This window comes from Rana temporaria, chromosome 3, assembly GCF_905171775.1.
Source record: "Rana temporaria chromosome 3, aRanTem1.1, whole genome shotgun sequence".
In the NCBI taxonomy this organism is placed as follows: Eukaryota; Metazoa; Chordata; class Amphibia; order Anura; family Ranidae; genus Rana; species Rana temporaria.
This window is the reverse complement of record NC_053491.1, coordinates 483,378,133-483,393,616: the sequence shown is the minus strand read 5'-3', so window position 1 is coordinate 483,393,616 and position 15,484 is coordinate 483,378,133. Positions and strand designations below refer to the sequence as shown.

General features: G+C 41.0%; 1 protein-coding gene across 2 annotated transcripts in view; it reads right to left on the bottom strand.

Annotated features, from left to right (window-relative positions):
• The window catches only part of EPHB4 (EPH receptor B4), a 79,297-nt gene extending 68,430 nt beyond the window's left edge, over positions 1-10,867 (bottom strand). For both annotated transcript variants that reach the window (XM_040347050.1, XM_040347051.1), the window contains exon 1: positions 10,611-10,867. In XM_040347050.1, coding sequence (XP_040202984.1) covers positions 10,611-10,686 — 76 coding nt within the window. In that variant the 5' untranslated portion in view covers positions 10,687-10,867. The remainder of the gene's footprint in view (positions 1-10,610) is intronic.
• Positions 10,868-15,484: the final 4,617 nt, after the last annotated feature.

The following is a 15,484-nucleotide window of genomic DNA, read 5'->3' as shown; positions in this document are numbered from 1 at the left end:
TCATTTATTGCAACACGGCCGGCCCTTCAGATCTAATAAACTGGGACAACATTTACTGCGTCACCCCCCCCCCCCCATGCCAAAACCCCCACCGGGCCCTCAGCGCTCAGCTTTAGGGGCCCCAATTTCTCCTTTGTAGCGAGTTGGTTGATGCGTGTTGTCATGAGTAACGGCAGTCAACTTATCATATTAAACCTCATTCATTCCACATGGTGCCTCCCGTACTGAAGATGTATAAAATGGAGGAAATTGATGGTGTAAAATGTAGCAAAACAAAAAGTAACAAGTTTTTGTACAAACAAAAAAAAAAAAAAAAGAAGAGAAGCCGACGGTTAGGAAAGACGAAGCCGCGTTTGGCAGACGAGGGGACGGCAGCTGTGCCAGACGGGGCAGCGTCAGGTGTCTGGCTGTAATTAACTACCTGGATAGAGAGGTTAGGGGCCCCAGGAGGATAAATAAGGCAGGCTAGGGGCCCTAGGAAGAAAAATAAGGCAGGCTAGGGGCCCCATGAGGATAAATAAGGCAGGCTAGGATAGGTTAAACGGGTAAGAGGCTCCAGGAGTATAAGCAAGACAAGTTAGAGGTCCCAGGTGGATTGGTAAGACTGATTAGGGGCCCCTGGAGGACAAATAAGAAGCCAGGGGTCCCTGGAGGATAAACAGAGGTTGGAAGACCTTGAGGTTTAAACGGGAGAGCTTGGGGACCCTGAAAGATAGATTAGAGTTAAGCGGCTCCAAGATGTTATTTAAATGAGATTAGTGGCTCCTTGAAGATCAACGAGGAAGGTTAGGGGCCACTGGAAGATAGATGAGAGGTTAGGGGCTTCTAGGGGATAGGAAGGAGAGGTTAGGGGCGCCTAGGGGATAGGAAGGAGAGGTTGGGGCCACTGGAAGATAGATGAGAGGTTAGGGGCTCCTAGGGGATAGGAAAAAGAGGTTAGGGGCTCCTAGGGGATAGGAAGGAGAGTTTAGGGGCTCCTAGGGGCAAGGAAGGAGAGGTTAGGGCCACTGGAAGATAGATGAGAGGTTAGGGGCTCCTAGGGGATAGGAAAAAGAGGTTAGGGGCTCCTAGGAGATAGGAAGGAGAGTTTAGGGGCAAGGAAGGAGAGGTTAGGGCTCCTAGGGGATAGGAAGGAGAGGTTAGGGGACTTGTAGAGAAGAGGTATTAGAGTTCAGGGGCCCCAGGTGGATAGAGAAGAGAGGTTAGGGGCCTCTGGATGTCAGATGAGAGAGGTTAGGGGCTCCTGGTGAAGAGGGAAGAGAGGTTGAGGCTTCTGGACTATAGAAACGTTAAGTGGATCCTGGAGCAGAGAGCTAGCGATTACTCTATTTAAATTTTGGAGATATATGGGAACGTGGGGTGTTGTAGGACAGAAGTGGGGTGCTTGGGCTCTGTGCAGAGGAGAAGTTCGGGAGGTTGTCCTACAGAAGTGGGGTGCTCAGGATCTGTGTTTGGAAGCAGAGAAGTTGAGGGGTTGTGGGACAGAAGTGGGGTGCTCAGGATCTGTGTGGAGATGCAGAGAAGTTGGGGTGTTGTAGGACAGAAGAGGGGTCCTCAGGAACTGTGCAGAGATGCGAAAAATAAGCTAGGGGGTTGTGGGACTGAAGTGGCGTGCTCAGGATCTGTGCATGGAACCAGAGAAGTTGGGGGGCTGTAGAATAGAAGCGGGGTGCTCAGGATCCGTGCTTGGAACCAGAGAAGTTGGGGGGCTGTAGGACAGAAGTGGGGTGCTCAGGATCCTTGCTTGGAAGAAGAGAAGTTGGGGGGGCTGTAGGATAGAAGTGGGGTGCTCAGGATCTGTGCTTGCAAGCACAGAAGTTGGGGGGGCTGAAGGATAGAAGTGGGGTGCTCGGCATATGTGCAGAGATGTAGAGAAGTTGGAGTGTCGTAGGAGAGAAGTGGGGTGCTCAGGATCTGTGCTTGGAACCAGAGAAGTTGGGGGGTTGTAGAATAGAAGCGGGGTGCTCAGGATCCGTGCTTGGAACCAGAGAAGTTGGGGGCTGTAGGACAGAAGCGGGGTGCTCAGGATCCGTGCTTGGAAGCAGAGAAGTTGGGGGGGCTGTAGGATAGAAGTGGGGTGCTCAGGATCCATGCTTGGAGGCAGAGAAGTTGGGGGGTTGTAGGATAGAAGTGGGGTGCTCAGGATCCGTGCTTGGAAGCAGAGAAGTTGGGGGGCTGTAGGATAGAAGTGGGGTGCTCAGGATCCGTGCTTGGAAGCAGAGAAGTTGGGGGTTGTAGGATAGAAGTGGAGTGCTCAAGATCTGTGTTTGGAAGCAGAGAAGTTGGGGGGCTGTAGGATAAAAGTGGGGTGCTCAGGATCTGTGCCTGGAAGCAGAGAAGTTGGGGGACTGTAGGATAGAAGTGGGGTGCTCAGGATCCGTGCTTGGAAGCAGAGAAGTTGGGGGTTGTAGGATAGAAGTGGGGTGCTCAGGATCCGTGCTTGGAAGCAGAGAAGTTGGGGGGCTGTAGGATAGAAGTGGGGTGCTCAGGATCCGTGCTTGGAAGCAGAGAAATTGGGGGTTGTAGAATAGAAGCGGGGTGCTCAGGATCTCTGTTTGGAAGCAGAAGAGTAGTTGGGGGGCTGTAGGATAGAAGTGGGGTGTTCAGGATCTGTGCTTGGAAGCAGAGAAGTTGGGGGGCTGTAGGATAGAAGTGGGGTGCTCAAGATCTGTGTTTGGAAGTAGAAGAGAAGTTGGGGGACTGTAGGATAGAAGTGGGGTGCTCAGGATCCGTGCTTGGAAGCAGAGAAGTTGGGGGTTGTAGGATAGAAGTGGGGTGCTCAGGATCCGTGCTTGGAAGCAGAGAAGTTGGGGGGCTGTAGGATAGAAGTGGGGTGCTCAGGATCCGTGCTTGGAAGCAGAGAAGTTGGGGGTTGTAGAATAGAAGCGGGGTGCTCAGGATCTCTGTTTGGAAGCAGAAGAGTAGTTGGGGGGCTGTAGGATAGAAGTGGGGTGTTCAGGATCTGTGCTTGGAAGCAGAGAAGTTGGGGGGCTGTAGGATAGAAGTGGGGTGCTCAAGATCTGTGTTTGGAAGTAGAAGAGAAGTTGGGGGGCTGTAGGATAGAAGTGGGGTGCTCAGGATCTGTGCTTGGAAGAAGAGAAGTTGGGGGTTGTAGGATAGAAGTGGGGTGCTCAGGATCCGTGCTTGGAAGCAGAGAAGTTGGGGGGCTGTAGAATAGAAGTGGGTTGCTCAGGATCCGTGCTTGGAAGCAGAGAAGTTGGGGGGCTGTAGGATAGAAGTGGGGTGTTTAGGATCCGTGCTTGGAAGCAGAGAAGTTGGGGGGCTGTAGGATAGAAGTGGGGTGCTCAGGATCCGTGCTTGGAAGCAGAAGAGTAGTTGGGGGGCTGTAGGATAGAAGCGGTGGTGCTCAGGATCCATGCTTGGAAGCAGAGAAGTTGGGGGGGCTGTAGGATAGAAGTGGGGTGCTCAGGATCCGTGCTTGGAAGCAGAGAAGTTGGGGGGCTGTAGGATAGAAGTGGGGTGCTCAGGATCTGTGCTTGGAAGCAGAGAAGTTGGGGGGCTGTAGGATAGAAGCGGGGTGCTCAGGATCCGTGCTTGGAAGCAGAGAAGTTGGGGGGCTATAGGATAGAAGCGGGGTGCTCAGGATCCGTGCTTGGAAGCAGAGAAGTTGGGGGGCTGTAGGATAGAAGCGGGGTGCTCGGGATCTGTGTTTGGAAGCAGAAGAGAAGTTGGACAGATTTTTTTGGAAGGGGGAGGAGAAAGTGAAAGGAGAGAGGAACATGAAAGCGAGGAAAAGGGGGGGGGTGGGGATTCCGGGAGAGGAAAGGGGGGGGGAGGAAGGGAGGGGGAGTCAGGAAGGGGGAGGGGCCCACAGACCTTCATTGTTTCTAAACAATCCTGAAAGGCAGCCGCTTGGCTGAGGGGTTTTTAGCACGGGGAGATATTAATAGCCCCATACAAAGGAGGGCTGGGCAACAGAGCTGACACTTCACCCGCTTTTCCGAAAGGAAGACGTCGGCTCAATGCTGGAAAATGCTGACGGCTCACATCGGAGGGGGGAGGGGGGGATCGCACAGATTTTTATGAGACAAATAAAAGATTTATAAGTCAGAAGAAAAAAAAAGAACAAAGGAAAATCTGAGCCAACAAAACCAGAAAACAAAAAGTTGAATCAAAAGAGTTTAAATAAAAGAAAAACAAACTTTATAAAAAAGGAATAACGAGAGGGATCAGTGTGAGGTGGGGGTATAAATAGGGGGGCAGAGGTGAGAAATGGTGATGGTGGGGGGGCAGAGGTGAGAAATGGCGATGGTGGGGGGGGGGCAGAGGTGAGAAATGGCGATGGAGGGGGGGGCAGAGGTGAGAAATGGCGATGGAGGGGGGGCAGAGGTGAGAAATGGCGATGGGGGGCAGAGGTGAGAAATGGCGATGGGGGGGCAGAGGTGAGAAATGGCAATGGAGGGGGGTCAGAGGTGAGAAACAGCGATGGGGGAGCAGGGGGGGGGAGGTTACAGGATGAACAGGTAATATTTTGGATATTTGGCTGAAGAAGATTTCATAAATTCGGAGGACCGGACATCATACCAGCCGGGGACAATCTGACCGACACAAAGAGGATGAGAAATTCAGAGGGAGACAAAGTGACTGCAAAATGTTGGGGATCCCAGACTGAAAAGGATGAAGGATTTGGGGGTGACATTGAGGGGTGATTATATATATATATATATAAGAATGGCATTTAGGGGGATCAGATGGATAAAGAAATCTTAGAAATTTAGGGGATCGTCAAGTCACCATCTAATGAAGGACTGGATGTCATTAAGGGGGGGGGGGGAGGATTTGAGGGTGACACTGAGGGGTGACTATTTGGAAATCATATACAAGAATTAAACATTTAGAGGGTCATAAAAATATAAAGGGATGAAGGATTTGGAGGGGACATAAAGGGATGACGGATCTGGGGGTGACATAAAGGGATGACGGATCTGGGGGTGACATAAAGGGATGACGGATCTGGGGGTGACAACAAGGGATGAAGGATTTGGAGGTGACATAAATGGATTAAGAATATTGGGGTGACATAAAGGGATAAAGGATTTGGAGGGGACATAAAGGGATCTGGGGGTGACATAAAGGGATGAAGGATATGGGGGTGACATAAAGGGATGAAGCATATGGGGGTGACATAAAGGGATGAAGGATCTGGGGGTGACATAAAGGGATAAAGGATCTGGGGGTGACATAAAGGGATAAAGGATCTGGGGGTGACATAAAGGGATGAAGGATTTGGAGGGGACATAAAGGGATACATGATCTGGGGGTGACAATAAGGGATAAAGGATCTGGAGGGGACATAAAGGGATGGAGGATTTTGGGGGGGGGGGCGATGACATAAATGGATGAAGGATCTTTGGGGGGGAGTGATGTAAAGGAATGAAGGTTCTGAAGGTAACACACAGGGATGAAGGATCTTTGGGGGGGGGGACGATTACATAAAGTGATGAAGGATCTTTGGGGGGGTGACAATAAGGGATGAAGGATCTTTGGTGGGGGGGGGGGGGGTGACAATAAGGGATGAAGGATCTTTATGGGGGGGGGGGGGGGGACATGAAGGATATGGAGATAAAGGATTTGGAGGGGATATAAGACTTGGGGAGACATAAAAGCTATGAAGGACTTGGGGTGGCATAAAGGATTGGAAGGGGAGTAACAAAGGGATGAAGGACTTGGGGGTGACATGAAGGATCTGGGGAAGACATAAAGGGATGAAGGACTTGGGGGTGACATGAAGGATCTGGAGGTGACATAAAGGGATGAAGGATTGTGTGGGTGACATAAAGAAATGAAGGATTTGGGGGTGACATAAAGAAATGAAGGATTTGGGGGTGACATAAAGGGATGAAGGATTTGGAGGGGACATAAAGGGATGAAGGATCTGGGGGTGACAACAAGGGATGAAGGATCTGGGGGTGACATAAAGGGATAAAGGGATGAAGGATCTGGGGGTGACAACAAGGGATGAAGGATCTGGGGGTGACAACAAGGGATGAAGGATCTGGGGGTGACAACAAGGGATGAAGGATCTGGGGGTGACATAAAGGGATGAAGGATCTGGGGGTGACATAAAGGGATGAAGAAATTGGAGGTGACATAAATGGATTAGGATTTTGGGGTGACAAAGGGATAAAGGACTTGGAAGGGACATAAAGGGATACATGATCTGGGGGTGACAATAAGGGAAGAAGGATTTGGAGGTGACAATAAGGGATGACGGATCTGGGGGTGACAATAAGGGATAAAGTATTTGGAGGTGACATAAATGGATTAGGATTTTGGGGTAATATAAAGGGATAAAGGACTTGGAAGGGACATAAAGGGATACATGATCTGGGGGTGACAATAAGGGAAGAAGGATTTGGAGGGACGACGATGACATAAAGGGATATAGGATCTGGATGTAACACACAGGGATGAAGGATCTTGGGGGGGGGGGGTGACATGAAGGATCTGGAGATAAAGGATTTGGAGGGGATATAAGACTTGGGGTGTCATAAAAGGTATGAAGGACTTGGGGGTTACATAAAGGATTGGAAGGGGAGTAACAAAGGGATGAAGGACTTGGGGGTGACATAGAGGATCTGGGGGTGACATGAAGGATCTGGGGGTGACTTAGAGGATCTGGGGGTGACATGAGGGGATGAAGAATGTTGTTGTGATATAGGGGGACAAAAGACTTGGGGGGGGATAACATAAAGGGGTGACTTGAGATGACTAAAAAGATGGATGACATAAAGGGATTTGGGGGCAACAAAAGATGAAGGACTTTAGGGCATGATATAAGACTTGGGGTGACATAATGGCCTATAGGATTGGGGGGGGGGGTGAAGTATGTGGGAATTCTATAAAGGGGTGACAGATTTAGGGGGGTGACATGTGAAGGGACACAGGAATAGAGGTAACAGACACTGGGGTTGATTTACTAATGGCAAATAGAATGTACACTTTGCAAAGAACACCCAATCACATGGAAGGAAAAATTTAAAAAGCGCATTGTTTGGTTGCATATGATTGGATGATGGAAGTCCGCAGAGCTCCTCCCTCATTTACTAAGCTCTGGAGCAACTGTGTGTGAGATGTAATTGGGAAGCGTGTACAGAAAATAATGTAGATGGAAGGGGATGAAAGATTGGGGGTGATTATATAATGGGGGGCAGACTTGTAGGAGATCGGAGGACGGCCCGGGACACACATAGATATGAATGATCTGCTGAGAGGAGGATTTGGTGGAGAGGATTGGATACATGGCAGGTATTCAGGGGTTATTCATTTTGACACAGACTGTGAAGGTGGGTGGTGGGGAGGGGGAGTGTATGATGGGGTTCAGAAGAGGGGGGTGAAATTGGGAATTCGGGTGCTCCAATCTGACAGAACAAAGGGATATGAAGAGGGGGGGGTATGGAGGACACAGGCTGCAAAATCAATTTAATGAACACCAGACCTGATCCTATATATATATATATATATATATATATATATATATATATATATATTAATAATAATAATAATAATAATGTGCATACAGACTGGATCATGTGTGTAATATAATGTACACACATATCCATATAGGATACATTATATATTTAATGTGCATCTAGTTGTACAAAAAACACATGGAGTACCCAGCCTGATCATACATATATATAAATCTGTGTACTGTGTGTGACTGTATACATCATTTCATTTATATATAAACAATTATATATATATATATATATATATATATATATATATATATATATAGATAGATATATATATCTATCTCACTCTCGCTCTCTCTCTCTCTCTCTATATATATATATATATATATATATATATATATATATATATATATATATATATATATATATATATATATATATAAATAAAATGATAGCTCTCTCTGTAAAGTAAATAAACTGATTATATATATATATATATATATATATATATAAATAAGATGCTCTCTCGCGCTCTCTCTCTTATATATATATATATATATATATATATATATATATATATATATATATATATATATATATATATATATATTTTTTTTTTTTTTTTATATATACAATAAATAAATAAAATGAGATATATATAAATAAATATAAATACAATTATCTCTCTCTCTATATATATATATATATATATATAAATAAATAAAATGATATCTCTCTCTATAAAATAAATAAAATGATTATATATAAATAAGATGTTCTCTATATATATATATTTTTTTTTTGTTATATACAATAAATAAAATAAAATGAGATATATATAAATAAATATAAATAAGATGTTATCTCTCTTTATATATATATAAAATGATGTATAGAGTCGCACACAGTACACAGAGCTCATTGTTGCTCCGGGTCGCTCGGCTCACACAAGTTTCTCTCTACAAATGTTATAAAGTTTCAACCCCAAAACCGAGAAATCTCAGAGATACAATCGAGATCTGATCTGCGTCCGGAGGGCTGAAAACCGATATTCACATCCAACGCCGGGGACATCGTCCAATCACACAGAGGAGGCACGGGGGGGGGGGGGGGGGGAGATATATATTCATTTTTGTAAACTGTTGGCACTATATAAATCCTGAATAATATTAATAAAATAATAATATATGTATGTATGTATGTATGTATGTATGTATATCACTATATCACCCTGCTATATAATATTTAGAGATATGCTGCATCCTGCTATGTATTACAGATATATTACACCCTGCTATATGTAATACACAGATACACTACACCCTATTATATAATACATGTATATGGGACTCAGCTATATATTACACATATACTACACCCCATTATATAATATAAAGATAGGAAAGTATAATAATCACATAAATAAAGTTTTCTTATATATATATGTGTGTGTGTGTAAAATATAGAGATGAGAATATATACACAGATATATAGATAGAAATATATTGCACCCCACTATACAGACAATTGATATATAATATACAGAGAGACGTGCGTTACACAGACATATATGAATATACCACAGACAGCGAAGGTATTAGAGATATACAGCTATATACTCCACTATTCAATACAGACCGCAATATACAGCGCCCACACACCATATATATATATATATATACTGAGCGACCAATAGAATCCCACTAAGATCTACTGCGCACGCCATATACACTTTATACAGCGTCCTGATCATATATATATATATATATATTATACAGAGACTGGAGTGTATAGAAGAACAATGACATCCTATAGATCACTCTTCACTGTGTATATACTACACCCTCCTGTATACTACACCCTCCTATATACTACATGTATATACTACACCCTCCTATATACTACACCCTCCTATATACTACACCCTCCTATATACTACATGTATATACTACACCCTCCTATATACTACATGTATATACTACACCCTCCTATATACTACATGTATATACTACACCCTCCTATATACTACATGTATATACTACACCCTCCTATATACTACACCCTCCTATATACTACATGTATATACTACACCCTCCTGTATACTACACCCTCCTGTATACTACACCCTCCTATATACTACATGTATATACTACACCCTCCTGTATACTACATGTATATATATATTACACCCTCCTGTATACTACATGTATATATATATTACACCCTCCTGTATACTACATGTATATATATATTACACCCTCCTGTATACTACATGTATATATATATTACACCCTCCTGTATACTACATGTATATATATATTACACCCTCCTGTATACTACATGTATATATATTACACCCTCCTGTATACTACATGTATATATATTACACCCTCCTGTATACTACATGTATATATATTACACCCTCCTGTATACTACATGTATATATATATTACACCCTCATGTATACTACATGTATATATATTACACCCTCCTGTATACTACATGTATATATATTACACCCTCCTGTATACTACATGTATATATATTACACCCTCCTGTATACTACATGTATATATATTACACCCTCATGTATATATACTACGTGTGCATACACTACACATTGGTATATACTATGTGTGTATACATCATACAGATTCGATTGTATACTACACTGCAACCAGCCATACACTACACACCACATACATATACACAGGAATGAATGCAATCCTAATATACTATACATATACACACAGTCCCCGGATGGAGATATATATGATATACGATGTATATAGAATAATCGGTGTAGATGTGATCACCGTGTATATCCTATCCATAGGAGGAGAACACATTGTATATACATCATATGATAATAATAATAATAAAAATAATAATAATACTACAATGTATCTATAGAAGAAGAAGGATACATTGTATATACATCATATGATAATAATAATAATAATAATACAATGTATCTATAGGAGAAGAACACATTGTATGTACATCATATAATAATAATACAATGTATCTATAGGAGAAGAAGAAGGATACATTGTACATACAATGATATGATGATAATAATGTATCTCCTCTGTAGGTATGTGATGGATGGAGGAGGTCGGAGGACACAATACACACAATGATGGGGGGGGGATGGGGGGGGTCTCTCACCTTCCAGGCCCCGGGCCGGGGGGCCCCAGCACAGGAGGGCGGCCAGCAGGAGCTGCAGCAGCCGCGGGAGATCCATAGATCCGAGGAGGTAATATAATCCACACACACGTACACGGGGGGCCCCTGGTGTCAGTTGGGGCCCCGTCTCTCCGGAGTCTCCAGCAGGGATCGGACGGTCGGGGGGCCCCGGAGATCCCGGAGGAGAAACTTTACTGGATCCGACCAACTCCGAGAGAGCAGGAGAAACTCCGGGACCCCGCCCACCCGGCTCTGATTGGAGGAGGAGGAGACCCGGGGGGCGGGGATACCACACTCTGCTCTCACTACACAGAGATCATCCCCCCGACCAATCACTGCCTTCCAATCTGATATTATCTCTATATACTACACACAGCATGCTATATACTCACCTACATATCTATATATCTATATACTACACACAGCATGCTATATACTCACCTACATATCTATATATCTATACTACACACAGCATGCTATATACTCACCTACATATATATATATACTACACACAGCATGCTATATACTCACCTACATATATATATATATATACTACACACAGCATGCTATATACTCACCTACATATCTATATATCTATATACTACACACAGCATGCTATATACTCACCTACATATATATATATATATACTACACACAGCATGCTATATACTCACCTACATATCTATATATCTATATACTACACACAGCATGCTATATACTCACCTACACATATATATATATACTACACACAGCATGCTATATACTCACCTACATATATATATATATATACTACACACAGCATGCTATATACTCACCTACACACATATATATATACTACACACAGCATGCTATATACTCACCTACATATCTATATATCTATATACTACACACAGCATGCTATATACTCACCTACACATATATATATATACTACACACAGCATGCTATATACTCACCTACATATATATATATCTATATACTACACACAGCATGCTATATACTCACCTACATATCTATATATCTATATACTACACACAGCATGCTATATACTCACCTACACACATATATATATACTACACACAGCATGCTATATACTCACCTACATATCTATATATCTATATACTACACACAGCATGCTATATACTCACCTACACACATATATATATACTACACACAGCATGCTATATACTCACCTACATATCTATATATCTATATACTACACACAGCATGCTATATACTCACCTACACATATATATATATACTACACACAGCATGCTATATACTCACCTACATATATATATATCTATATACTACACACAGCATGCTATATACTCACCTACATATCTATATATCTATATACTACACACAGCATGCTATATACTCACCTACACACATATATATATACTACACACAGCATGCTATATACTCACCTACATATCTATATATCTATATACTACACACAGCATGCTATATACTCACCTACACACATATATATATCTATATATACTACACACAGCATGCTATATACTCACCTACATACATATATATATATACTACACACAGCATGCTATATACTCACCTACACACATATATATATACTACACACAGCATGCTATATACTCACCTACATATATATATATCTATATACTACACACAGCATGCTATATACTCACCTACACATATATATATATACTACACACAGCATGCTATATACTCACCTACATATATATATATACTACACACAGCATGCTATATACTCACCTACATATATATATATATATACTACACACAGCATGCTATATACTCACCTACACACATATATATATACTACACACAGCATGCTATATACTCACCTACATATCTATATATCTATATACTACACACAGCATGCTATATACTCACCTACACATATATATATATACTACACACAGCATGCTATATACTCACCTACACACACATCTATATCTATATACTACACACAGCATGCTATATACTCACCTACATATCTATATATCTATATACTACACACAGCATGCTATATACTCACCTACACACATATATATATACTACACACAGCATGCTATATACTCACCTACATATCTATATATCTATATACTACACACAGCATGCTATATACTCACCTACATATATATATATATACTACACACAGCATGCTATATACTCACCTACACATATATATATATACTACACACAGCATGCTATATACTCACCTACACACATATATATATACTACACACAGCATGCTATATACTCACTTACATTATTATTATTATTATGCAGGATTTATATAGCGCCAACAGTTTACGCAGCGCTTTACAACATCAGGGAAGACATTATAGTTACAATACAATTTAATACAGGAATGATCAGAGGGCCCTGCTCGTTAGAGCTCACAATCTACATATATATATATATATATACTACACACAGCATGCTATATACTCACCTACATATATATATATATACTACACACAGCATGCTATATACTCACCTACATATATATATATATACTACACACAGCATGCTATATACTCACCTACACACATATATATATACTACACACAGCATGCTATATACTCACCTACATATATATCTATATACTACACACAGCATGCTATATACTCACCTACACACATATATATATATATACTGCACCCTGTATATTATATATTACACCCGATATATTATATACTGCACACTATACTACAAGCATACCCCACTTTATGTACACAATGGGGTTTATTTACTATCGCTGGAAAGCGCAAAATCAGGCTCACTTCTGCATAGAGACCAATGAGCTTCTAACCCCAGCCTGTTCAATTAAGCCTGGTAATAAAACCTGGAAGCTCATTGGTTTCTGTGCAGAAGTGAGCCTTATTTTGCGCTTTCCAGCGATAGTAAATAAACCCCATTGTGTACATAAAGTGGGGTATGCACCCTATACACTATATATTGCATTCTACATATTATATATTGCACCCTATGGGCTAGATTCAGAAAGAAGATATGCTGGCGTATCTATTGATACGCCGCGTAACTTCTGGGATGCTCCGGCGTATCTTGCTTTCTGTATTCAGAAAGCAAGATACGCCGGAATTTGGCTAAGATCCGACTGGCGTAAGTCTCTTACACCGTTGTATCTTAGTTGCATATTTACGCTGGCCGCTAGGTGGAGCTTCCGTAGATTTACGCGAGGAATATGCAAATTAGGTAGTTACGCCGATAGTCTTTTTCTTTTTGATTACGTCGTTTGCGTAAATCGTTCGCAAATAGGGCTTAGCGTAATTTACGTTCACATCGAGCTATTTGAATCTACATCTATACATTGCACCCTATATACTATACATTGCACCCTATATACTATACATTGCACCCTATGTACTATACATTGCACCCTATGTACTATATATTGCACCCTATGTACTATATATTGCACCCTATGTACTATATATTGCACCCTATATACTATACATTGCACCATATGTACTATATATTGCACCCTATATACTATAGACTGCACCCTATATACTATATATTGCACCCTATATACTATACATTGCACCCTATATACTATACATTGCACCCAATATACTATATAGTGCACCCTATATACTATATACTGCACCCTATATACTATATATTGCACCCTATGTACTATATATTGCACCCTATATACTATACATTGCACCCTATGTACTATATATTGCACCCTATATACTATACATTGCACCCTATGTACTATATATTGCACCCTATATACTATATATTGCACCCTATGTACTATACATTGCACCCAATATACTATATAGTGCACCCTATATACTATATACTGCACCCTATATACTATATATTGCACCCTATATACTATACATTGCACCCTATGTACTATATATTGCACCCTATATACTATATACTGCACCCTATATACTATATATTGCACCCTATATACTATACCATACATACTATATATTGCACCCTATATACTGCACCCTATATACTATATATTGCACCCTATATACTATACCATACATACTATATATTGCACCCTATATACTGCACCCTATATACTATATATTGCACCCTATATACTATATATTGTACCCTATATACTATACCATACATACTATATATTACACCCTATATATTATATATTGCACCCTACATACCATACATTGCACCCAATATACTATATATTGCACCCTATATACTATAACATACATACTATATATTGCACCCTATATACTGCACCCTATATACTATATACTGCACCCTATATACTATATATTGCACCCTATATACTATAACATACATACTATATATTGCACCCTATATACTATATATTGCACCCTATATACTATATATTGCACCCTATATACTATACCATACATACTATATTTTGCACCCTATATACTATATGTTGCACCCTACATACCATACATTGCACCAAATATACTATATATTGCACCCTATATACTATACCATACATACTATATATTGCACCCTATATACTATATATTGCACCCTATATACTATACCATACATACTATATTTTGCACCCTTTATACTATATGTTGCACCCTACATACCATACATTGCACCCAATATACTATATATTGCACCCTATATACTATACCATACATACTATATATTGCACCCTAGATACTATATATTGCACCCTATATACTATATATTGCACACAAAATACTATATATTGCACCTTATATACTATATACTGCACCCTATATACTATATATTGTACCCTACATACCATACATTGCACCCTATATACTATATATTGCACCCTATACACTATACCATACATACTATATATTGCACC